The following is a 26,647-nucleotide window of genomic DNA, read 5'->3' as shown; positions in this document are numbered from 1 at the left end:
TCTCTAGAGGCAAACACTATTACTCATCTCTTATGAATATCCTTTCAGAGATACTATCTATGTGTATATACATGTATTGACAAATTTACACATTCATATTATAAGATACATGCATATATCTTATACATACATGTATACATATCATATATACATACATATGCATAACATACATGCATATGTATCTATATATTTAATATATATTTTATATACAGTCTATAAACTGCATTTTATATACATAAAATTGTTGTGTGGACATACTGTGCATTTTAAATTTTGGTAGGTATCTCCAAGGTGTTCTGCAGCTGTCATTCTACCAGCAATTCAGGAAAGTGCCTATTTTTCCACATCCTGTCAGTACTGTGTATTATCAAGGCTTTTGGTCCTTTTAAACTAAGTTGATCACTTGCTCCTCCTCAATACTTTCTTTACTTGGTTTCCAGGACATCACATTCTTTTGGTTTTCTTCTTACTTCATTAGTTGACATTCTTCGGTGTCTCTTGATGGCCTCATCTCATCTCCCTGATCTCTTTATTTCTTTTCTTTTCTTTTCTTTTTTTTTTGGCTGCGTGGGGTCTTATTTGTGGCACACAGGATCTTTCGTTGTGGCACGCTGGCCCTTTGTTGTGGTGTGCAGACTTCTCTCTAGTTCTGGTGCACGGGATTCTCTCTAGTTGTAGCATGCGGGTTTTCTCTCCCTAGTTGTGGCGCGAGGGCTCCAGAGCGTGGGATCTGTAGTTTGCGGCATATGAGCTCAGTAGTTGTGGCACGTGGACTTAGTTGCCCCACGGCGTGTGGGATCTTAGTTTCCTGACCAGGGATCACGCCCATGTCCACTGCATTGGAAGGCAGATTCTTTACCACTGGACTACCAGGGAAGTCCCTCCCTGAACCTCTTAATGGTAGAGTGTCCAGAACCCATTCACTGGTCCTCCTTTCTTCTTGATCTACACTTTCTCCCTATAACTGTGTAATGTAGTAGCTACTAGCCACATATGGCTATTTAAATTTAAATTAATTAAAATAAAATAAAAAATTCAGTTCCTCAGAGGAACTAGCCATATTTCAAGTGCTCAATAGTCACATGTAGCTAGTAGCTACCTTATTAGATAGCATGGATATAGTACATTTCCATCATTGTAGAAAGTTTTATTGAACTGCACTTCCCTAGATGATCTCACCAAGTTTTGTGGTTTTTAAATACATTTATCTGCTGATGACTCCCAAATCTCTATCTCCAGCCCAGACTGCTCTCCTAAATGCTAGACTTAAGCATCTGTCTATTCGACATTTCTACTTGGCTGTTTAGTTTATTTCTGAATTCGGCATGTCCAAATCCCTAATCCTCTCCCCCAGGCTTGTTCCACATATAGCTCTCCCCATCTTAGTGGATGGCCAGCCTATTTTTTCACTTGCTCAGGACAAAACTTTGGAGCCATCCTAACTTCTCCTTTATGGCTGCAGATATCGTGAGAGGAAGAGAGGGAGAATCTTGAATCTTATAGGCCATGGGCGGATCACCAAAGGGTTTTTAACAGGTTACCATGATCAAACTTGCTTTTCTGAAGGATAATTTTGGCAGCTATGTGAGAGTGAATTGGGGGTTGCTGGTGGGAAAGCCTGGAGAACAAAAGTCTACTGTAAGACTTTTAGGAAGATATGATAAAAGTTGGAACTAAAGAAATACCAGAAGTGGAGGGGAAGGACTGGATATAGAAGACACAAAAAATGTAGACTCTTTATTCAGTAATTGGTCAATGATTAAATGTGAAGGATGAGGATAAAGGAAGAATCCGTGATAACTTTAAGTATTCTGGTTTTGGTGACTAGGTATAGTGGTTTAAGTTTGAGAACAAAGAAAGCAAGACTGACTGACTTAAAGGAAAACAAAAACATGCTGGGGTTTTGTTGTTTTTTTTGTTTTGTTTTGTTTTTGTTTTTTGAGGTACGCGGGCCTCTCACTGTTGTGGCCTCTCCCGTTGCAGAGCACCGGCTCCAGACGCGCAGGCTCAGCGGCCACGGCTCACGGGCCCAGCCGCTCCGCGGCATGTGGGATCTTCCCGGACCAGGACATGAACCCGTGTCCCCTGCATCAGCAGGTGGACTCCCAACCACTGCGCCACCAGGGAAGCCCCAAGATGCTGTTTTTGAGATACCTGTGGAACATCCCAATGGAGATGTCCACCAGGCATCTGGACATTGAGACCTGATGATGTCCCAGAATACAGGTGGCAGCTGAAGCTGTGGGAATAGATGAGTTCTACCTAGTGGGATCATGTAGAATGAGAAGAGAACCAAAAGACAGAGTTTGGCAGGATTCTTTAACATCTACAAGATAAGCAAGAAGAGTAGCTAGCAAAGGCAATTGAGAAGGAAACTGTTAGAAAGGTAGGAGGAGAACCAGAGGGAGAGGCCAAGGGACAAGTGAGTTTGAAGAACAGATTGGTTAAGTGTTAAATGCAGTAGTGAGGTAAATAAGTGAGGACTGAAAGAGACCACTGTGCACATTCCTGCAATGTGATTTTCCAAGAAGAGTTTCAGTGTGTTATAGTGGAGCGAGAAGCCAGGGTACATGGATTGAAGAGGTGAGAAGTGAAGATAGCGACTTTATCCAAGAAGCTTGACTGAAGAGAAGACAGGTTAGAGGAGAACCCAGGCTCAAGGGATTTAAATACATTACTTAACAGGAGAAACTTGAGTATGCGTGTAGTCTGTGGAAAAGTAATTAGAGGAAGACAAGCTGAAAATACAGAAGAAGGAAGGAGGGAGAGGGAGAAGAAGGGGGAGAGAAAGAGAGAGAGGAGAGAAAGTGCAAATAATTACAAATAATTACAGAAAGTGCAAGTAATTACAGAGAAAGGCTTCCTTCAATTATGGTAGGAGTCTAATAAAACAAGTGTTGGCAGAGAGGTTAGTTCTGAATTGGAAAAGAGGATGTATTTCCTTTAGAATGAAGGAAGGAGATTAAGGTAGATATATGTAAGTTTATAAACATGGGGGCTAGACACTGAGGGAGCTAATGTCTGACAGACTCAATTTTTTCCACTGTGAAGTAGGAAACACTGGTGTGGGTTAGGTGACTTAGACATTATGGAAAACATTCTAATCTGATGTAGTGAATGAGACAAAGAGAGAACTACTAAGTTTGACTGAGTATCCCTGAAGGCCCAAGTGAAGTGAGAAACAATGAATTTGTAGTGGCCCTAATCTATAATTTGTATGATTTCCTCTAGTAGCACAGAAAGGAGATATGAGCCTTAAGCCTAAATTATTAATCCAATATTAATCTGGTGCTTTAGGTGCAGGGAAAGAGGTTCTTTATAAACTTATAGGAAAGCATTACCACTGTTCACGAATGACTAAAATTTTCTATACTATCAAGGTTTCTTCCTTCAAATATTTGCCTCCCGTTACTGGCCAGCTTTTTCTTGCTGAAAAAGGTCATTTGCTTAGGACGAGTTGTATAATTGTGATAGCAATATTTTTCTACCAAGTATGATAAACTCAATTATTTGGGGACTGAATATTCAGGCAAAATACAGGTTCTTGTCTTTTTCTACATCTGATATGTGTTGTTTCAACTCTTACTAATATTTCTACAGAAGGGGAAGGGGAATATGAACCTCTAAAACTCAAGTTCAGTTCTTGTCAAGATCTTTAGGGGTGTATTGCATAAGAAAGAGATCAAATAAACTACAATTGGTTGTAATTTTAAAAACTGATATGAGTCCCTGTAACTTTTACCATAGTATTACCCTCAAGAATATACACTAAATTTCTAAGGATATATATATTTAAATCTTCCCACTATATTGGTTCTAGAGGTACCAATGATCTGAGATAATAATGGCTTCTGAAGTGCAGTCCCAACTGGTTTAATATTCATTAAAGGATGAGTTCTTTGGAAAAAAAATTCCAGTGTTATAAGAATGTGTCATCAAGGAGACAGAGGACACTCTACCAATAGTTTGGTCTGTGTTGTAACTATCTGGGGTCAGCCTAGGTGGAAAACAGGAGAAAACAAAAAGGCTGTTACAGTATTCAGAAACAATAAAACCCTCAAAACTGAAATGAGTTTTTTTGCCAGAAAATGAGTATTTTTTACAGTAACATTCCATAAGCAGTGCTCTGATGTTGAGGGACAAATCTAGTTTGAGACCCATTATGCAGCTTTTCTTGAGTAAATACTCATGAATTACACAGAATACTCCATTAAGAAGAAGGGAAGCAGGTTTCTCCCTTACAGGGGTACAGTGACTGATGAGAAGAATTAGACAGTAACACTTTTGTTTTGAGCTCTTGATCTGGTAAGTCAATTTAAAAAGCAGCTGAGGGACTTCCCTGCTGTTCCAGTGGTAAAGAATCCGCCTTCTAATGCAGGGGACATGGGTTTGACCCCTGATCAGGGAACTAAGACCCCACATGCCGCAGGGCAACTAAGCCCATGAGCCACAACTACGGAGCTTGTGCACCTCAACAAGAGAGCCCACGTGCCGCAACTAAGAACCAATGCAGCCAAAACTAAATAAAATAAATAATAAATAAATCTTAAAAAAAAAAAAAAAAGAAAAGCAGCTGAGTGGAGTAATAAAGGATCACCCTGGAAAATGATGTCGCTTTTCCATAGCTGCCCTCTACCTTTCACCTGCCTCTAGAGTACATATCTTTCTTATGGAAAAGAAAGGCAAGAACTGGAAAGGAATAAAGTCAAGCAGTTTTCTAACATAGCCAGAGAACACTATCCTTTAGTCTGATAATTTCAGGGTGCCAGAGTATTTCCGTATTGATGGAGAGGGAAGAAGATGCCACGGGTGGTAACTGTGGGTATAGGTTATATCAATGTAAGGACAAAACTTACATGTAGGGATAGGCTCTTAGAGCTTGACTCAGTTGTGTACCTAACAAAGATGACTATGTCACATTTGGTTATGAAAACATTAATAAATATTTTCCTGAGCCTCCTACTACTTAGGCTGGCTTAAGGAGGAACATTGGTGAAAAAAATTTTTTTTTAAATCCCTGACATTTCTCCTTTTAATTCCTTCCCCTGGTGAATTTTAAAAGTAGATGTTCTGATGAGGCCAACAATAAAACATACAGCAAATCATTTTTATAAGATAATTGAAGCTAAGTGGAATACACAAGTTCAATTCTTTGTACACATCTTCCTGTGCTCTGCAATTCACCATAGCAACCAAAAGCATTAATTAATGCAGATAGCAAACATTAGAAAACAGCAGTCTGTTCATGCTGTGTGTACACACACACACACACACACACACACACACACACACACACACACACACACACATACAAGGACACCTTGAGAACCCAACCAATTTATATCCTATTGTATTAGAAAAATAAAAAAATTTTCACACATAGTGTTTCTGGAAATCATTACTTTAATCGTTAATCATTCAGTTAAGCAGAAAAACAAACTTTTAAGAGGCAGTATTTTATCTACTTTGTGGACTGTTACACTTATGGCTAAAATTCAAATTTTTGAATCTAGTACTTACAGGTAGTAAAGATCATATGAGCACTGACTGTAGGAAAAAAGGCCAATGAGAAAGGACTGCTGCTTTCATAGAAACAAAAACAAGATTCTACTAAATTTGTATAAATGTGAAAGAGTACTTCCTTTTTGAATTGACTAATTCTGGAATGCATGACCAGATAGCTCCCTTTTCTCACCAAATATTTAAGTTGCGTGTTTTTATCAGGGGTAAGAAGCAATTCTGGAGCGAGAAAAAAAAAATCTAGCCTGATAAATAGGGTATGTGGGAGTCCCATCTGCCGAGAAAGAGCAAACCCAATTTGTGGATATAGCTATACTGCCAAACAGGTTAACCACTAACTTAAAGCTAAGGGCTAAAACATTCCTACAACTGTCCCTGGTTTTGCAAAGTTGTGTTCTTGCCAGATCTCCTTTGATATCTTCTAATATGACAATAACAACAAAACCAAGAAGTTCTATCATGATGAGACTTAAGTTAACCATAAAGATGACTAAAATCAATGACTCTTTTAAATGTGATAACCCAGTGTGAAGACGGTGCCTAGAGCTGAGGGTGGGTCTAAGTGAATACAGAGCCAAGATACTGTACAGGCAAACTGCAAAAGTCAAAAGTGTCTGGTAACATCAACCAAATTTACTCTCTAGTTTATATTTCCCAACTGTAAATCTTGTCATATCAACTACTACAGATGCCTACATAAGAAATATGACAATATCTATTGAACATCTATATGTAAAGCACTGTTAAATATTGTGAAAAACCCAAATATTAATAAAACATAGTTCTTACTTCAAGATTACAATACTTAATACAATACCTAGTGGGAAGGTTAGAAATGTATACGACTAACCACTGTCTCAGTATCCAGAGGTAACCATTATTAACAATTTCTTATTTATTATTTCAGAAATATTTACTGTATACATAAACATATACATACTTGCACATATATATTATATATATGTATAGTCAAGCACAATTATATACACATAGGTACACAATCACTTTTATGCTTATATAAAGCTTTTTTGTTTTTTACACAAAAGGGATATTATAGCATCTTAATTTTCTATCTAATATATCTTAGAAAGCTTTAATATTATCCCATGAAGAGTTATGCCATTTCTTAAGAAAAATGCACAGTAATGTACTGTAATCTAGGTAACCAGTTCTCTATTGATAAATATTTAGCTTCTTTCTGTTTTTTTACCATTACAAATAATGTTTGGGTAAATATCCTTGTGTACATGTCTTTGTATACTTGTGCCAGTATATCTACATGGCAAACTAAGAAGTGAATTGTTTAGTAGGTCTTTTCAAGTCCTCTGTGGTCTTCTTTCTGTCAAACAGGGCCAGGAGGTGGCATAGGTATCCTCTGTGCCCCCTACTATGGTTTCATAACCATTTCTCTGCCTTCTTCAAAATTTCCACTATCTTAGAAGCTTATGATATAGTTGCACTGTTTTCTCCTGACCTCCTTTCCTGGTCACTTTCTTATTCCCTGAAGACTTCAGCTCTGGTTTACTGTCCTCCTTTTCATTCCTGCTCCTTTCAAGATTTTCAGTGACTTTAACACCAATGTGGATTACTCATCTCACATCCTGGTCTCCTCACCCACACTGATTCATTCTTTCATCCCTCACAGCCACCAACATCCATGATTATAACATAAACTTTTGCATTACAAGTACCCACAATATGAAATCTTGAATTGAAGACCTCGTTCTCTAATAACCACTCCCTCAACTTTTAATTCACTTATGTTAATGCCTCTACTGTAATATTTCTTTGACCTCATCAATATCTTCAATTCATTCAACAATATTTATTTCACTATCCAATACCCTCCTTCTTTTTCTGTTTCCTAAAATCCTGGTTGGACCCAGCTATCAGCCTTCTCTTCATTTAATCTAGCGCAGCTAAAAGTTGCTAGAGAAAACCACACAACTAGGTTCATGGGCTGTATTTTTTTTTTTTTTTTTTTTTGGTGGTACGCGGGCCTCTCACTGTTGTGGCCTCTCCCATTGCGGAGCGCAGGCTCCGGACGCGCAGGCTCAGCGGCCATGGCTCACGGGCCCAGCCGCTCCGCGGCATGTGGGATCTTTCCGGACCGGGGCACGAACCCGTATGCCCTGCATCGGCAGGCGGATTCTCAACCACTGCGCCACCAGGGAAGCCCCCATGGGCTGTATTTTAAATTAATGACCACAGAACTCCAGTGGGCACTCAGTCGTGCCTAGAAGTCCTACTACATTTCCCTAGTAAATATGATTACAAGCCTACAAGATAACAATTTCACAATGTTTTCTCTTTTTATCCTGTACTTTAGCTGATAACTTGACGTCATATTTTACTGAGAAAAGAGAAGTAATCAGGACTTCCCTGGTGGCGCAGCGATTGAGAGTCCGCCTGCCGATGCAGGAGACGCGGGTTCGTGCCCTGGTCCGGGAAGATCCCACGTGCCGCGGAGCGGCTGGCCCCGTGAGCCGTGCATGCTGAGCCTGCGCGGAGCCTGTGCTCCGCAAAAAAAAAAAAAAAAAAAAAAAAAAAAAAAAGAGAAGTAATCAAACAAGATGGCCCCCATGTTCTCAACATCAAAGCTGTTACAGTGGGGACTTCCCTGGTGGCGCAGTGGTTAAGCATCTGCCTACCAATGCAGGGGACATGGGTTCAGACCCTGGTCCAGGAAGATCCCACATGCTGTGGAGCAACTAAGCCTGTGCGCCACAACTACCGAGCCTGTGCTCTAGAGCCCATGACCTACAACTACTGAGCCCATATGCCACAACTACTGAAGCTCGTGCGCCTAGAGCCTGTGCTCTGCAACAAGAGAAGCCACCGCAATTGAGAAGCCTGTGCACTGCAACAAAGAGTAGCCCCTGCTTGCCGCAAATAGAGAAAGCCCACACGCAGTAGTGAAGACCCAATGCAGCCAAAAATAAATAAATAATTTTTTTTTAAAAAAGCTGTTACAGTGAAAGAAGTTCCTCCGCTCCTATCAAAATCTTCTCTGCTTGTGTTCTAGGTCTCCTAAAGACTTCACTTCTGCAATTCTTGCCCTTTCTCTTCTGCATTACCCATTTCTCCTTCTTTAGGATAATTCTCATCAGGTTATAAGTATGCTCTAGAATATCTCATTCCCCCGAGCCTACAATCTCTTCTAGCTACAATCCCATTCTCTGACCCCTTCAAGCAAAACTTCTTAAAAAGTGTTACAAACTGTTTGTTATCTCCATTTTGTCATACCTCTTGTAACCCTCTATAATTTGGCTTCCAAACTCATTGAACCTGGGGAATAGTCTGATGGATTTTTCACTGTCCTCACCTTTTTTATGTCTCAGAAGACTGGTCTCAGGTAACCTCTCACTCTTTGATATTTATGACACCAAGTTTTTCTGGTTTTCCTATCTTTCTGTCTCTTCTTCAGTCTCCATTGCTGACTCCAATCCTCTATTCAGTGCTTAGTCCTGCATCCTCTTCTTTTCCCCTAAGTGATCTAGTCTAGTCCCATGGCTTTAAATCACCAAAATCTTGTTGACTCCCAATTTAGCATTGAACATTTCCATTTGATTATCTACCAGGCATCTGCAATTTAACAATAAAACTCTTGATTTCCCCCCAAAACCTGAGAGTTATTCTTGGTTTCTCCCTTACCCTTGTCCCATTACTCTACTTCATTAAATAAGTCTGTTGATTCTACCTTCTCTCCTAGGTTCCTTATCCAAAGCACTTTCATTTCTTACCTGGACTATTGCAGCCACCTCCTAAGTATTCTTTCTGCTTCTAACTTTGTCTTCAATAATCCATTCTCCCCACAAGGTGATCTCTTAATACATAATTCAGTTTATGTCACTTGAATGCTTAAAGCTCTTCAGTGGGTTCCTATGACATTTAAAAATTTAAAAAACCTCTTTACCAGAGCCTATAAGACCCTATGTGATCCAGCCCTACTTATCTTCTCAACTTCTTATTTCCTTACTTGTTATGCTCCAACCACACTGGACTTCTTTCTGTTTCCACGAACTTGCCAAATTCTCTTTCTTCAAGGACTTTGTTCTGGTGTACCCTCTATTTGTGATGCTTTTCCTCCTAATCATTATGAGATTGGTTCTTTCTTGTAATTCAAAGCTCATCTTAAATATCACTTCTTCAGAGAGGTTCTCTCCGTCTAAAGTAGCCCTCCCCACCTCTACAAAGTTACTTTGTAGCTTATTATCCTATTTATTTCCTCAATGGCACTTATCTCATTCAAATTATATTCTTTATTTGTTTACTAGTTTACTGTCTGTCTCCTTCATATAAGTTCCTTGAGGGCAGGTACCTCGTCTTTCCTGTCACTTCTATTTCCCCAGCAGTTCTTGACATATTGAAGGCATTCAAAATATTTGTTATATAAAAGGAAGAAGTAACTGAATTATTAACTATATATATATTTAGGTAATGGTGACAAATGCCAACAGATGCTGACAACTGATAAATGTGCGTTTTGTTGGAAGAGCCTCATTTTGAACTTTGAAAATGAATTCCCCAAATTAGAAAGGTTTGCTGTCATGAACTAATCATCTACAATATTCTTCTGGTGGTCTACTATGTCCCTTTAGCAATAAGTGGCTAATTTCTTATTCAATAATTCTTATATGAAATTCATAAGAAAATTAACATTTTTAACTTTTGTCATGTTAATTAGAAGGCTATTTAATAGAGTTATACTGTTTTTCAAAAAGCCTCTCAGATAGGTGAATAGCTTTGGGCTGGTTTTCATTCTTACCACTTAGCTGACATTTCTAAATTTTGATGCCAAATGAATATACTCTCTGAATTTAACCCCAGATGTTCTGCTTCTCAACCTTGGATTTTTAAAAAGATTTCTTTTTCTTTCTGTTCTGTTACCAAATTACAGTTTTTTTTTTTTTTAAGGAAAAAAGTGAAAAAATATATTTTATCATACAAGAGTTATTTATGTACCTCAAAATATTTTTCTCCTTTCAGAAATTAATTACATTTATAAAGCACTATACTTCCAAGGCCTTAGATTATGATAAGCTGAAATAATATAAGAATTATACCAACAGTAACAATTCTCACATCAATCTATCCAATAGGATTCAGCTACATATATTAGGCTCTTTATAATATGTGGTCCCAATAAAAAATTCACAAGAATATAATTTATAACTAGGTAGAATTCGTGTATATTTAAAATTTCAGGTTGGCCTATGTAAGTTGTTCTGGACAACTTTTGCTTTTATTAAAACTAACAAACCACTGGATCAAAATGACAATTAATTGCTTCCTTCAGTTAATACCCAAAAAGAAAGCCATCCTTTTCTCCTGTGTGACAAAAGGCCTTTGTCAATTAGGTCTCAGTTTATATACTGGCCACATTTGGCAAAGTCCAGTCCTCACCAAAAATAGTAACAACCTGCTCTGGATAGCAATCAAGCAGAAAATCTATTTTTGGCCTTAATGCTTGAAAATCCAAGTGCTAGATGCCATGGAACTGAACCTTAAATGGCATAAGTAAACTGGTCTGATACTAAAGGACAGGACACAGTATTTGGGGCTCTCCAATACATCTGTTTCTTTATTCCAAAAGAAATAATGTTTCAGGCTTAGTAGGGGAATTTAAATCTAACTTTGACACATGTAAAACCAAAAGAATCTTAGAACTGAAACAACTGGGGAAGGAAGATTAGAATGATATAAGCTTTGTTGTAGTCTCTTACATTACCCTAAATTTTCTATTTTCTTAGTGTCTCTGGTTTTTATTATTAATATCTTTGTTATCTTACCTGTCTCTGAGTATGCTGGGGCCTAGATAAGGATACAGGTTTTCCTTGAGCTTTCCTTTGATGAGATGGTCCAGGGTCTCATGTAAGAAAGGCTGATGCTGAGTATATACATTTTCTACTCCCTAAGACAGGGGGAAATGGTTCTTATGTCATTTTTTTTGGAACTTGCAATATAACAGTTAATGATACTCATATCAGAAAAGGACATGCACTCAATAGAGATTTCAAGGGACAAGAGTCAAGCAGGAATTTTAGGAGAATTTTATAATTAATTATTTTCATCAATTAGAAATGTTCTAATCTTATGAAAAAACTCTGTAATTTAAGGTTAGCTATTATAAAGGAATTTTTTAATGCAATTGCTTAAATCCTTTACTATCTCTTCACTGACACGCTTCCTTTTGTGGAAATATTATATGATATGTAGAACAAATAAAAGAAAAGGACTATGTAGCAAAGGAGACTAGAAACACTCAGGAAAATGGAAAAATTTCAGGAAACATAAGAAAGGCTAGAAGATTAAAACTAATTTTTGACCATTTTAAGAAAATAGGTTAGTATTTTTAAAAGATCTACAATTGTTGGCTTCATCTTTAATTTCCATCAAAGAAAAACAACCTAACAACTCTTAAACAAATGGAGTAAAATAGCTATGACTAACAGAACTGTCTGCCTTTTTACTCTTGGGTATTTCCTGGAAACATCTCATTATTCCCTTCTCAGCTATTTGGACCAATGATGATGCTGTTCCAATACAGAAAGTATTTAAAGAAAAAGCTTTCAAGAGGATGTCTGCTTTAATTTCATTTAACTGACGTAGTACTAGATCAGCAGCAATCCTGAAGTTACTTTGAAGATCATATTCATTCACTCTCAGCTTCAGGGACTTCAACTGTTTCTCATTTAGGAAAGCATAGAGATATCATACCTTCAATCCTTTGAGGAACTGTTTGGTAATAGCCACAGCATCTTTGGGGCTGAAGAGGTCACTTCCTCTGACCCGTTTACCACCATATTCAACAACTGTAGACACAAGCTTTAAAAAAAAAAAAAATAGAGAAACAACCTCTTATTGCTTGTGGAACAGGAAGAAAATAACTTTATTAAGGAAATGAAAACATGAGAGGACAGAATTATACATTTCTATGAATAAAAACAGTATGACATCATTTGTCAGAGTTAAGGCTATAATACTAGAGTTTGGTTCCTGTTTGGTGGGATTAATATATAAATCTGGTTACCTTTCGATACTTCTCAGAAACACCTTTATTCCTAAGGTCCATCATTAATCCTGGTAGGCTATTGCTGCTGTGTCGCTCATAATGTAGAGCATAAAGCATCACCAGGCGCGCAGCATCAAACTCTGTCACTTTGGGGTTCTGCAGGAGCCTCTTTACATTCTGAAAAAAGAGAGAATTAATATTTATCCTTCCTTCACTTGGGTGATGTATAATATATTAGTTCTAATAATTATTGAATGGTAGTGATACATCTGACTAAAATACATATGACTAAGATAACTACTATGGCAATGTACAAGTCACAGGTTTAGCAACTGCTTCAACTACAGAAAATTGAATGCCTTTTGCCTAAGATAAGAAATAAATAGGGACACAAATTCTCATTGTAATTGCTTTAAGACAAATATGAATTTAATATGGTTATTTCCCCTTTTCTGTCCTTTGATTGAGATGGTCCAGGGTCTCATGTAGGAAAGGTTGCAATTTCCTCACTGAAATAAGGAACACATACTATTTCCACCACTATTTCTACCACTTCAATCAATACAACACAGAAGAGAACTGACCAGTTGACTTGTAAAACTCTACTGCCTTTTTTAGTGTCAGTGATCGACCAGTGAAATGGAGACAATTCGGTAGAATTTTACATAGGAGGACTGGGCTTAATCTCCAAGAAGCATCATATATAACAATATGTCTCAACATGGCTTACAGAGATATGAATATGTAACAGCATATAATATCTAAATTGAATACGTAAGATCTTAAGAGGGCAGGTACTGACAGCAAAGGAAGCTAGACAAAATCATGTTTAGGTTGTATCAGTCCTCACATTGAGGGACTTCCCTATACTATAGATTTATATTTATTATGTAGCAGAACAAATTAGAGCCAACAAATACTTTTTGATCGCTCTCTAAGCAAAAGGCACTATGCCAGGCACTGGAGCGGATACAGAGATGAAATGGAGACAGTTTCTGTCCTCAGTGAGTTCACAGACAATGGGGTAAAGGGGGATAAAACAAGTATGTTCCATTCTGCTATAAAGTATGTTTCTTAATGCACTTAGCTCTATGAGATTGGTAACTATGGGAATAACACAGAAGTCACATTGGTTTACATGTAAATTTTTCAGCAAGTTAATATTTAGAAAAGATCAGGCACAAGTTTCCTCTTTAAAGAGGAAGCTTTACCAATATGTTAAGGAAAAAAGATAAAAATCCTACAGAAGTGTTTTTTTTAGAAGTAACTGGTTTTGTAGCTTTAAGAACTGCTGTGCTTTCCACAATGTTAAGCTATGTGGGGAAAGGGCAAGTGCAAATGAAAAGGATGCAAAGATATTTCTGTGTTAAAAAGCAAAACAGGGGCTTCCCTGGTGGCGCAGTGGTTGAGAGTCCGCCTGCCGATGCAGAGGACATGGGTTCGTGCCCCGGTCCGGGAAGATCCCACATGCCGCGGAGCGGCTGGGCCCGTGAGCCATGGCCGCTGAGCCTGCGCGTCCGGAGCCTGCGCTCCGCAACGGGAGAGGCCACAACGGTGAGAGGCCCGTGTACCGCAAAAAAAAAAAAAAAAAAAAAAAAACCCAAACTGACTGATATCCCCATATTGTATTTTTAATTTTGATGACACAAGTCTCTATGAGAAGCAAATATTTTTGAGACCTTATATGTCGAAGAATAAAACATGAGCCCCAGGAGTAACCAAAAAGGAAGGTCTGAGTGCATTTCTAGGCGCAAATGCCAGCGAAATTTAACTGTGCTAGCATTTTAATTAGGATTATTATTTTATCAGGGCTCTGATTACAAAGTTATATAGATTTTTCTTTCTCTCTTTTAGTTATATAAATCTTAAGTGATCTGCTTATAACCCTATTTTCCCATAACCTTTGTTTATTTTTAGTGCATGATTTTGCAGAATGTGAGGCTTTTTCAGGAACACATATGTGTGATATTATAACAGAAACATATGCATGCAAAAACCAAAAACTGAAAATCAGTGCAATGGGGGACAGGGGACACAAAGTGAATAGAAGTTCATCTGGTTACTGAGGGATCAATTATAAAAGGTCTTAAAAACTAAATTTTGGAATTAGTTTGAGAGACTGAAAGAGATGCTATTAATAGGAATATGGAAATCAGAGAAAGAAATGAGTTGGGCTGAAAGACTAGTAAGAGCCTTGGAGGGCACTGGATTCTGAGGTCATAACAACTAACATCTGTACAGTACTCTGCAACTTACAAGATGCATTTATATACATTGTCTTTTTAGTACTTCACAACAACCAGGTCTAATGACTAAGAACTCTTTTTTTCACACTAAAGAGGGACTATGATGAAATGGGGAACCTCCCAGGTAGCTTTCAAGTAGAAAGTTCTCTGGGTAGGATTCTTATTGTTGCTTTTTAGGTGAACATTTCACTACCATCGTCCTTACAGGATCAAAAAGCAATAAATTTCTCTTCTACAGATTTAAACCCTGCAGTCATAAAATTTTCCTTACCTCTTTTTCCTTTTGTGGTAATGTTTCCACACAGCAGTGACTAAATACAGACTATTTAGAATATTTGTTTAAATGTTTCATTAATTTCTATTATAATATGGAGAAAGTTCAGGATACAGATTAATTATCAAGTAAAAATGCACAATTTCATATGTATCTCAGTCAAACTGGCATAAGTTTAAAACATCCATCTGGGATCTCTGTTGTCGCTTTTCTTATAGGCACAATGTTTCATTTTCTGGCCTTGCAGTCACTCTCTTTTTACCTTAAATCTACTCAACTTCTGACTGACCTGTCCCTGTACTTCTAAGCAAATCTGAGATACTCAAGTAACTGTAAACCCACAAAAACTGGTATGGGGACAGTCAAAGACTATTTGCAGTAATCAGTTTATACCCTTCCTATTTGCTCCTTTCTAATTACCTTTCCTTGAATCTTGACTCTTGGCTCTGTTTCCCATTTAAAAAATCCACTTCTGGGCTTCCCTGGTGGCGCAGTGGTTGAGAATCCGCCTGCCGATGCAGGAGACACGGGTTCGTGCCCTGGTCCGGGAAGATCCCACGTGCCGCAGAGCGGCTGGGCCCGTGAGCCATGGCCGCTGAGCCTGCGCGTCCGCAGCCTGTGCTCCGCAATGGGAGAGGCCACAACAGTGAGAGGCCCGCATACAGAAAAAAAAAAAAAAAAAAATCCACTTCTAATCCTTGAGATTTGGTACTGGTATTTAGAGTCCCTGGCTTGACTCTTAGCTCTCCCTCAATGGGAGGCCTTCTGATCGGATAGCCCAGATCTGGTCTAAAACTACGCTGAGTAGAGTACTTTGCTTACTTTTGAGCCCTTAGGACCCAACCCATGGCTCAGGTCAGTGTTCAGTTAGACTTATCTATTCCCTCATGAAAAGAAACCTGTAGATACAAGCTGAATTCTTTCTTCTTTTTCAGCTATATAAGTCCTTGAAGAAGCAGGGCCTTTTTGTCTGCCTGGATCCCATGTTATCCTTTGACTTAATTTTGAACTATTTCCCTCATGGCTACTTGACTCATCAACTTGACTGACAGTGACATACATTATATTGAGATTCCAGGGTACTAACCAGAGAAGAGGAGAAAAAGAATCTGAGAGACTTTAATTACATAGGAGCTATGTGTTACACAGTGGTATTTATATGTCAGAAATATGACTGAATTATATAATGAACTTTTTGGTATCTCTTTTCTTATTAAATTTCCTGTAAACCTTGAGATAATCAAGGGAGAAAAGTATACTGTTACATAGTAACAATGGCTGAATAAAGAGTGAAACAGAAAACTATTGTCCACTTAAGAAGATGGGATTCAAAAATCTTCCACTGAATTCTAACATTAGTGTAGGCCCAATGAAGGAATAGGAAAAGAAATGCAAAAACACTATCTTTGAAGGTCAAGTTTCAAAAAGGAGCTAATGTTCATTCAAAATACATTGATTAAAAAACAATTCTTCTCTTCTGATATTTAGAGATTCTTCCATTATTTTGGGCTACTTTTATACTTTTCTGTTTTCTTCTACCAAAACTATGATATAGCAGTACAAGAAAAAACTTTTGTAATGACATACCTATACTTTAAACCATTGTACAAATTACAGTTGAAGTATGCAATTAAAGATAGTCCTCATTTTCTTTTGCTTTAATTTAACCTAAAGAACAGGATCTGTACCTTGTTATCAACTATCAAAGTAATGTAGTAAAACACTCAATGAATAGCATTGTAAGCCAATAGATTAGAACAGCAAGATGAAATTGGTGGAAGTCTTTAACATGCTGATATGATTAAATAATGAGTCTAATCTAACAGTTTGAGAGAACAATGTTATGGGACTATAAAGAGCTTATCTAGGAAAAATGATAGAAAGTAGGCAGGACCCAATTCCACTAACTGGTAAATACATGAGTCAGTATTCTTTTACGTAATGACTAGTCAAATTTAGCTTTGGTGTAGGTCTTCTGCTGGTCAACACTGTTTCTGAAATACTAGTCAAATGATAGTTTAGAGAGAAAAGAATCATTTTTATTCTTAGTTGGTAAAAGTAAAATTGTCAGCTCAATGTGTCCAAAACAATTTTCTTACAATTTTAACGAGAAGCAAAAAAACACTTCTAAAATCAGGGAGAGTTCCAAGATCATGAGTGAATTAAAAAACATGTCCTGGATGCCATAAAGAAAAGAGAATGTACCATCAAACAATAATACTGAAAATAGTGACAGTTAATATTCATTGAATGTTATAAGTACCAGGTACTGTATTAAGTGCTTTACATGTATTAGCTCATTACACCCTCACAAAAATCTTTGAAGTAAGTACTGATATTTCCCCCCATTTTACAGACAAAGAGACTAAGACTTGGAGTGGTTAAGAATCATTTTCAAATCCAAGCCATCAAAGATTCAAGCTCTTAGCCACTATTCTATACTGCTTCAAACAGAACTCTTTATCTTCATTTCTTTAATGAATATTTATTGTCCTTACTACGTGTTACTAATGGGATGATTTGAGATCTTTTACCCAAGGCCAGGAAAGAAGGATATAAAAAGACTAGATCCTCCTTCCAAATGAAAAGCTGTAATATGACAAGAAAAGGGGGAGAAATTATTTACTTTCTGAAGATTTTTCTCTTTATGGTATGAAAAAGAATCTTCCTTACTAATCAAATGAGTCTTTTCCAAGGCTATGCATATGTCTCAATGATTGTACATTGCAGTTTGGTTCTAGTGAAATTCTTCTGAATCAAATTTTTTGTTACCCTGTAGGGTAACTGGTTAGAAGTGGCAGCAATTTATAGGTTAATTTTTAGCAATGCATGAGCTTTTTTTGCCTCACCATGATACAGTTACTATTCAATAAAGCAAACCTCATCTTTACTCAAAAGTCAATTCATTGCTTATTATCACCTAAGGTCAAGCCAAGGAATGCTGTAACCCATTTAGGGGTCAGGCCCCTGGCATCTACTCATTATTAAAAGTTCTCTTTATTGACTATTTAAATCATGTTGTCAAAGAAATCCTTTATGATGGGGGAGTCCAAATCAACTGCTCACTATAAAACCCTAATACCCGGGGCAAGAAAACCTTCAAAAGATAATTTTTAAAAATATAAAGTGGATCACAAATGGAATTCATATTTTAAAGTATCTGTTTTTCTTTTAAAATGAACAAAAAATAAGATTTCAGGCAAGGAATTACAGTAGCCTTTTCTAACTGCTTTCCATATGGTGAGATACAAATAAAGATACTAAAATTGGCTAGTGATTAAGTTTGGTTCTATTGTTTTAAAGGGAAAAATAAAATGATAAAGAAACATAAGGAAATTTAAATTTAGTTACAGAACACAATTCTGTTTTTATTTACTAAGAGAAAAAACTTCATTTTATTGAGAAAAATAAAAAGTTTTCATAGGAATACTTCTATTAGGCCCACAAACCAACTATAAACTGTTATTAATAGTGTTGTTTAAAATGAGTTGGCCAAGTTAAAATAGATTGTGATGTATCTTTACAAAGGAATACTTTTTAGTGATTTAATGGAATGAGTGTTTAGGTTCTGGTCTGGAACAATCTCTGAGATACACAGTTAAGTGAAAAAGCAAAATGCAGAGCTATGTGTACAGTATGGTATCATCTGAATTTTAAAAAGAGAGAGTAAGAAATATACACACTCATAGAGCCTTGCACACACACAGAATAACTGTAAGGATACAAGTGAAACTAACACTCAGTTTTTACTATGTATCTCTTTCATCAAGTACTTATATTATCTATTTAAGAATTAGAATTTATGATAAACCATAATGGTTTATCATAACAATGATATAAATATAAAACAATGTTGATATATGTATAACTGAATCACTTTGCTGTACAGCAGAAATTAATACAAGTGTAAATCAACTATACTTCAATAAAAAAATAGATTTAAAAAAATTAGCATTTAATACAGCTAAAAATATAAAGTCAGCCTAAAAGTTCTTTGTGAAGATTTAAGAACACAGAGATAAAATTAAGTGTTGACAGAAGTACTTTTCATAAATATAAAGCAAATAGCATCTTTATGATTTTCAAAATGATGGTGTTTTCAGAGGAACTCTTGATAAACATTTTTAAAAATTAAAAACCAACAACTATCAACATAAATCACAGTGAAGACTTTGGCATAACTAGAGCAACCACAGGTGGGTGAATTTCTTTCTTTTGATTGTACCATATCTTTAAAAAATTATGCTTAGAGGAAGGAAACTAACCTTTACAAAGTACCTACCATATGGGAAGCATTTTATATCTCATTAAATCCTGATAACAACCTAAAAGTTTGAAATCATTATCCCTGAGGCTTGGGCAAAATAAGTAATTTTCCCAGATAAACTTTAATACACAGAGATAAGACATAAGCCAGGACAGTCTGGCTCCAAAGCCTGTGTTGTTTCCATTATACCATGCTGGCTTTATTTTATAAAGCAGAATTGCAGCAGGGAAAGAAAGAGACTAAGTTTTAGAATATAGGGTCCTATTAATAAAGGAAATGTGCTTCTTATAATAAGTGGCTTAGAAACAGGTATTTCCCAAAGGACTCTCATTCCCAAGTTACTTACTGTCAGTGATACCACACTTTGCCACTTCTTAGGAATTTTGGAATTATCTCTGATTTGTTCTGTCTTGTTATCCTTATATCTAATCTGTCACTAAATAGTTATTTTCTCCCTTTGAAATGTCTTTCATATTTGCCCTTCTGTACATTTTTACTACTATCACTATGAGTCTTCTAGCCTCTATTTTTTTCATCTCCAAAGTATCCTTACTAGATTAAATTTCCTAAAATACTGCTTTCATCATATCAACTTCTACATAAGACTCTACACTGGATCTCTTTGCCTATCTCAGCAAGTACAAATCCCCCTTACAAGTGTCTTCATAAACTAGTTCCTGTTTACCAATTCAATTTTATCTCCTATGTCTCTTGCACACCCACTCTCAACAGGTCATGCTGTTTATTATTTTCTGCATAGTTCTGCATCTTTTTTTTGCTGAAATCCTCCTCCAGATTCTATTCATTATTTATGGTCCATCTTAATATCACCTTCTCTAAGAAACTGTCCCTAATAACCTCAAATCTTATTATAGTCAGCACCACAATTTTGACTTAATTAAATATTAACTTGAAACACTGCCTAGTTGTTACTCATGCTTTAGTTTTGTCTCTTCAACTTATACTGTAAATTTCATGAGGCTTGGGTTTGATTATGTCACTTTTTTCTAAAATCCTCTGATAGCTCTCATCATTTTAAGATTAAAGCCCAACCTCCTTTCAATGGCCATAACCAGGCCTCAATCTGTCCTTCTGGCTTATCTAAGACCACTCCTCATCTTATATCCAGCACTGGCTACATTGAATTAGTCTCTGTTCCCTTAAAAAAAAAAAATTTTTTTTTTTTTCACATCTCCATGCCTGCATTCCCTCTGCTGAGAATTTCCTTCCTTTTCTCTGGTTGGTGCACTTCTACTTATTTACTTGTCCAAAACCAAACCTAATGTCATCGTCTCTAAGCAGCTCTAAGAAGATTCATCCTTAGGGAAAACAGTTGTCCTTCCTCTGTATTTCCATATCCCTTTGTAATACCTCTAGTACAGCACTTATTGCATATATTATAATTCCTGGTTTACATTTCTTTCTCCCCTACTAAATGTGAATTTTTTGAGGAAAAGGATGGTATCTTATTCATTTTTGTACCACTAGATCCTCACATGAGGATCCACACTAGATCCACGTGAACATGGAGCAGGCATTCACATGTTTGTGGAATAAACAGCAGATGTTCAATAATAAAAACCTAGATAATGCACTTTAATATATTATATCTTTAAAATCTTCCTAACAATGCTGTGAGATAAATATCATTATACTTATTTAACAAATGAGGAAAATGGCTCAGAGATTAAGCCAACAGCTCCAGGTCACAAAGCCAGCAGTGGCAAATCAAACACTGAAATTCAGATCTTCTGATTTTAGTCTAGCACTCTTTCTAGTTGACTAGGCTGCCCTCCTAAACACTCAATTAATTGCCTGAACCCTTTGAGATTGCACATTTTTATTCTACTGTCCCTCTTATCATACATCTATCTTAAATAATACTAATTTGTGTTCTTGTCTCAACTCCCTGTTACACTGTAAATTCCATGTTGGTTAAGAAGGATTACTTGCCTTTGTATCTCTTGCTTTGCCTGGCACAGTGCCTTACACATAGTAGGTGCTCATCAAATTGGATTGAATAGATACCTGGAGAGCACTAGAATGGTCATTTTGACAGGCCAGCTCTTGCTCAACCTCTGAAACCTCCAGCAGATTCCGCTCACTGACCAACCGAGACAGCTCTCCAACCACTGTCACGTGCTTTGATACAGTCCCAGACATCTTCTTAAATTGTGGGTAATTCTCAACAAAGGCCTGCCATGGGAAAAACATCAATTGGGGGTTCTGTTATTTCTTGATGAGGATAGGCATGTATGAAGAAGGAAAAAGAAAAAAAAAAGGCAGGGATTATTCTTCTGCCCAGACTAAGGCATCTAATACTTTCAATCACATGGCATTTTGTTATGCTTAAGAAGAGAAGAACTAGTATATGTCAGTAGACTGAGTCTTTAAATAGTCCAAATACAACTGATGAATGGAAAGAAGTACATGGCTTATTATGAAGTTTTCACTATATTTTTTCCTAAAGAGAAGTATTACAGAATATAATCTCAAACCAAACAAAAGGAATCAAGGCAGAAATCAGACCCAGAATATTCCAGAAATGCTGTTTACATGAATAGTCCCAAAGTCTTACATGTTAATCATCCATGTACATGTTCAATTTACCTTCATGTCTGCTATTGATTCTAGTTTTTGCTGTTCTTTTGGTTTCTTCTTCTGAAAGTCTTCCATGAGATTCTTTATGTTGCTACCAATCTCAGCAAAGTTCAGGTACATATTCTGTGAAAAAGGAAGTTGGAAACACAGTTCTATCAACAAGTCTGACTTTCAGACAATTTAAAAGAAGTAAAAAAGAACACTGAATACAGTGAGAACTGAAGGGCAAGAAAATTTCATTATCATTACCAAATCTGGATATTGGCCAGGACACTGGTGATGAATACCATTACCATTTTCACAAAGGGCTAAGGACAAGAGGGAAGTAAATAAATTGGGTTCTAATTTTAAAAGTACAGGACTTCCCTGGTGGCGCAGTGGTTGAGAATCCGCCTGTCGACGCAGGGGACACGGGTTCGTGCCCCGGTCCAGGAAGATCCCATATTGCCGCGGAGCCGCTAGGCCCACGAGCCTGCGCGTCCGGAGCCTGTGCCCCGCAATGGGAGAGGCCACAACAGTGAGAGGCCCACGTATCACAAAAAAAAAAAAAAAAAAAAAGTACAAAACTAAGTACATTATTACTGTGAAAAAAATATTGTTAAAGGGTCAGAAAAAAGTCTGCCTTCCCTTGAGATGCAGTTTATCTACAGGATGCCTCTATCATCCTTCCACATGAAATTCCAAACCTGCTCATTCTAACAAATCAATATTAACCTTCTTACATAAAAACAACAAAAAATTTTTAAAGAATTTTAAACCACTTACGTTAGCGTAGAATTCATCATTTTCAGCAGATAGGACCACCTCTCTCAAGTCTTTACTGATCCCTGGCACTCTGGAAAGATCAATCCGATTGTTGTTTATGCCCAGTAGTTCATGGACCATGGCCTGATATGTCCACTAAATAAAGAATTATGACAAAATCAAACTGGTAACTGACAAAACATGGAAATAGTAAACGTTCAGGAAAACAAATAAAAACTGATAACATTCTTAGTAACTAGTCTTGTTTACATGGAGGTTCTCTATTTAGCTCAAATTTTATTAATACTTTGTGCTATACTAAGCATTAAGATTGTCATTTTAATTGGTTAAACATCCGACAGTCAAAATACTTTTAGATTTCACACTTTTGGAAGAAGGGCAGCCAGATTAATATTCCTGATAGAAAGAAAACAAATTAGATCTATCATTAGCTCCAATTTTTGCCTGTGAATTAAGAGTATATTTTTGGCTTCATAGATAGGGCTATATTGGTACTGCAGTGACAAGCTGTACCACTTCCTGTACACTTCTGTGGTTTTCTGCAGCATGAGAAGTGTGTTCTTGCAGATCTGAGTGGTGCTATATTTATCCTGGGAACACTAATATTACCAGAAAAAAACCTTGTGAGTTGATCAAAACACACATATTCAGAAGCTTGCCTCTGAATCCATTTTACTTTATATTTTTACTTAATATGCATTGTGAAGAAGGACCGGTTTCCAGTCTTACTTATTTCATGAAACTGGAAAGGAGAAACCCCCAAATTTGCCTTCTCACCTTTTATGGAGAACAGGTTACTTTTAGTCACAGGCCCATTAGAGAAAACTAAGTATTTTCCAGCAAATTACCCTCTAAATCTAGAGTCTAAATATTAGATTTGTTAAAATAACTTCAGAAGTTATAAAAGTAGGTGCTTTTCTTCCTAAAATATTTGCCAGTGAGTCCCTGAAAAAGCAAGTTTCATTACAGCATTTAAAATAAGTACAACAAAATGTTTTATGCTTCCATAGACAGCATCCTGTGCATGCTTTTGCCATTAGCACATACTTCATAATTAAAATGATGTTTACTTTCTCCTCATTGGATCATGAACTCTTTGAGAGCAGAGACTGTATCTTTTAACCTTTTATCTCTAGTACTTGATACAGTACCTGGCACATAACAGGTCCTCAGTGAAATTTGTTGAATGAATGATTGCTTTTCTTTGGGAAACTAAATTATAAGCAATTATTTTTCTTTCTACTTTTTTATATCATCAAAATTTCTTTAGTTATATTATTAAAATGTATATAAATTATGTAACACATAATATGTAATATATAGAATATATAAAGTTATATTACTTTGAATTTTAGTAATATAAGGCAATCTATCATATCATAGAGAAGTTGCATTCCACAGCACAGATTTCCCCTAGCATTAACATTATTATAAGCTGGGATGGAACTGAAATATAGACTGTGCCTTTTCCTATAAATTTAAAGTCACTATTAATAAAGTATCTACAAAGTATAAGGCACTGTGTCTGTATTCACAGAAGAACAAACATTAGTAAGATACAGTCTGCCTTGAAGAAATGTATAACCTAGGAGACTGTGAAAACAATCAAAGGTACAACATAGAAAGTGCAGCATGAGACATAAGATGTTTCAAAAACACTTAAAAGATGTTTCAAGTGGTTTTAAAGGATAAGAATTTTGAGAGGTGAAGATGGGAAGAGAATGTATTCCAAACATGCCAGAGTTCAAAGAGAGGTCACAACATGAATAAAATGATGGCAGGAAATCATGAGGTATATCTACACAGTAGTGAGCTGCAGGTTTTCTATAACGTTGAGCCTACATTGTGAAGGCTCATGGATGCCAAGTTCAGGAGTCTGTATTTCATCCAGTAGGCAAATGGGAAACAATTAAGATTTTTAAGCCAGGAGTAATAGGATCAGAACTGTGCTTTAGTAAAAGTAATTTAACAACATTGTGTCCGTGAGATACATTAGAGTGGAGAGAAATTAAAAGTGGGGAATCAAGAAGATGACTATTTGAGGATTCCCATAAGAGATTAGATACACCAAGATAATGGTAATATGAATGGAAAAGAACAGACACTGGAAAAGTAGAATCTACAGACCCAGAAGTTGCCTTAATTAGGGATGGTGGCAGAAAGGGACAGGAAGAGGCAGAAAAAGAGCTGAAGATGACTGTGGCTGAAAGAACACTGATACCAGAATGCTAGGAAACACAAGGCAAAAACAAGAATAGCTGAAAATAAGGAGGCAAATAAATGGACCATGTTGTTCATTTCCACATCTGCATTTTGATGAATACCACTTGAAATCATCCTTTCATTATGATAACAAAGGGCTCTGCACCTGGTTTAGCAATGGGGTGATGGCATCATCGCAGCGATCTAAAATAAGTAGCAATGGAGGAACCTCAGTCCGCCGAAATTCAAACAGTTCATATTCTTTAGTTATCACTTGCTGTGGGTAAGAGAGAAAGACGGTTTAGTGAACCAATTAGTAGCAGATAGAGATGATATAAATAGAAAATTAATACACAAAAACCACATTTAACAATAGTTTCTTGCACTTTCATAGGCCTTCCATAAAAGGATTCAAAAGCTTGACAAAGTTTAGTAGCATTCTGTTTAAGGGGTTAGGATTTGAAACTCTATTTTACAAGCAGTTTAATAGGATCAAAAGAAGTTAAGTAGCTTGCAAATGTTTCTTGGGTTAAACCTAAGAATCTTAGCTCTAATTTGTTGCTTTTGGTCTTGAATTACAAATGCCTACCTCTTTGCCAGTAAACCTAACACATCATCTCCTTAGTTTTAGACAAAATATTCCTTTAATTTCTGAAATATGAAAAAGAAATGAATGGTCTTGATGTTTTGGAACTGGAGATAGTGAATGCCGTACCTTAACACATTCTGCAAGTCTCTTTGCTGCCTCTGATGAAAGCTGGTAACGAATCATGGGACATTTCTTCAGAGATAAAAGGAGAGCTGTCAGTCCTTGAGTTGCTCTAGATAGTTGGACTGGATCCCAATTTCGACCCTTTTTGTTAAAACATATATTCAGAGAAAATATTTGAATTTTATCTTACAAGTCCAATTACTTACTGAATTAACTCCTACCTGATAAATAAACTTAAAAAAAATCCTTTCTTTCCATACCTGGCAGCAACCCAGAATATTGAGGGAAAACAAATGTGGATTCACAGCAATGTAATCACCATAAAATTCCTGCAAACAAAGCACCAAGATCAGTCATTCCATAAACTCCTAACTGTATCATGCAATAATATTTTTCATGTGTGATATAATACTATGTGATACAATCAAATTTGAGGAAATGCAGGTATAAAAGAGAAAAATTGATCAATTAACAATTGAGTAACAATAGTCAATGTGAGGGAATTAATAAGATAATCATAAAATAGTAGCAATAATAATAAATCTTTAAAACACCCCATAAACAAAGTTGTATAAATATATATATATCATACTTAAGGAGACTTATCAATTAGTAAAAATAAAACACTGCTAAAGATATACAATGTTACACTCAGTTAGATGAATAAGAACTTTGCTGTCCAGTGTATTCTCATGGGGGAGAATATGATTTAAAATAGGTCATTCTTTTTTCATTCATTTATCACCTAGCACATCCTCCTGAAAATCCAAAACGTGTCTATTTGCTTCCCTGAGGACGAAATTCTTCACTTAGGTGCTAAATGTATTCAAACATCTGTGATAAATGTATTCAAGAACACTAAAGGGTTTAAGAAGGAAAAGGTAACATGAAATGTTCTAATGTGAAGTATTACATAGCATGCAGAATAAACATTTAGGAGTTTCAAGTTTTAACCTAATGACAAATCTGCTTACTACTTCCCAAAGCAAGATAATCACAAACAGAACTTTAATAAACCTCATTCACATCCTTTACTTCCTACTCT

The 26,647-nt window shown here is 36.5% G+C and overlaps 1 protein-coding gene across 3 annotated transcripts in view; it reads right to left on the bottom strand.

The window, feature by feature from the left end:
- Window positions 1-26,647, bottom strand: part of VPS45 (vacuolar protein sorting 45 homolog) — a 69,673-nt gene that overhangs the window by 27,896 nt on the left and 15,130 nt on the right. For all 3 annotated transcript variants that reach the window (XM_059058784.2, XM_059058794.2, XM_059058806.2), the window contains exons 5-13: window positions 25,863-25,931; window positions 25,606-25,743; window positions 25,057-25,167; window positions 22,689-22,823; window positions 21,933-22,046; window positions 21,351-21,518; window positions 12,554-12,712; window positions 12,241-12,348; window positions 11,313-11,434 (exon numbers count right to left, since the gene is read on the bottom strand). In XM_059058784.2, coding sequence (XP_058914767.1) covers window positions 11,313-11,434; window positions 12,241-12,348; window positions 12,554-12,712; window positions 21,351-21,518; window positions 21,933-22,046; window positions 22,689-22,823; window positions 25,057-25,167; window positions 25,606-25,743; window positions 25,863-25,931 — 1,124 coding nt within the window. The remainder of the gene's footprint in view (window positions 1-11,312; window positions 11,435-12,240; window positions 12,349-12,553; window positions 12,713-21,350; window positions 21,519-21,932; window positions 22,047-22,688; window positions 22,824-25,056; window positions 25,168-25,605; window positions 25,744-25,862; window positions 25,932-26,647) is intronic.

This window comes from Kogia breviceps, chromosome 1, assembly GCF_026419965.1.
Source record: "Kogia breviceps isolate mKogBre1 chromosome 1, mKogBre1 haplotype 1, whole genome shotgun sequence".
NCBI classification, from domain to species: Eukaryota; Metazoa; Chordata; class Mammalia; order Artiodactyla; family Physeteridae; genus Kogia; species Kogia breviceps.
The sequence above is the reverse complement of the archived record's forward strand: the minus strand, read 5'-3'. Positions and strand labels throughout refer to the sequence as shown.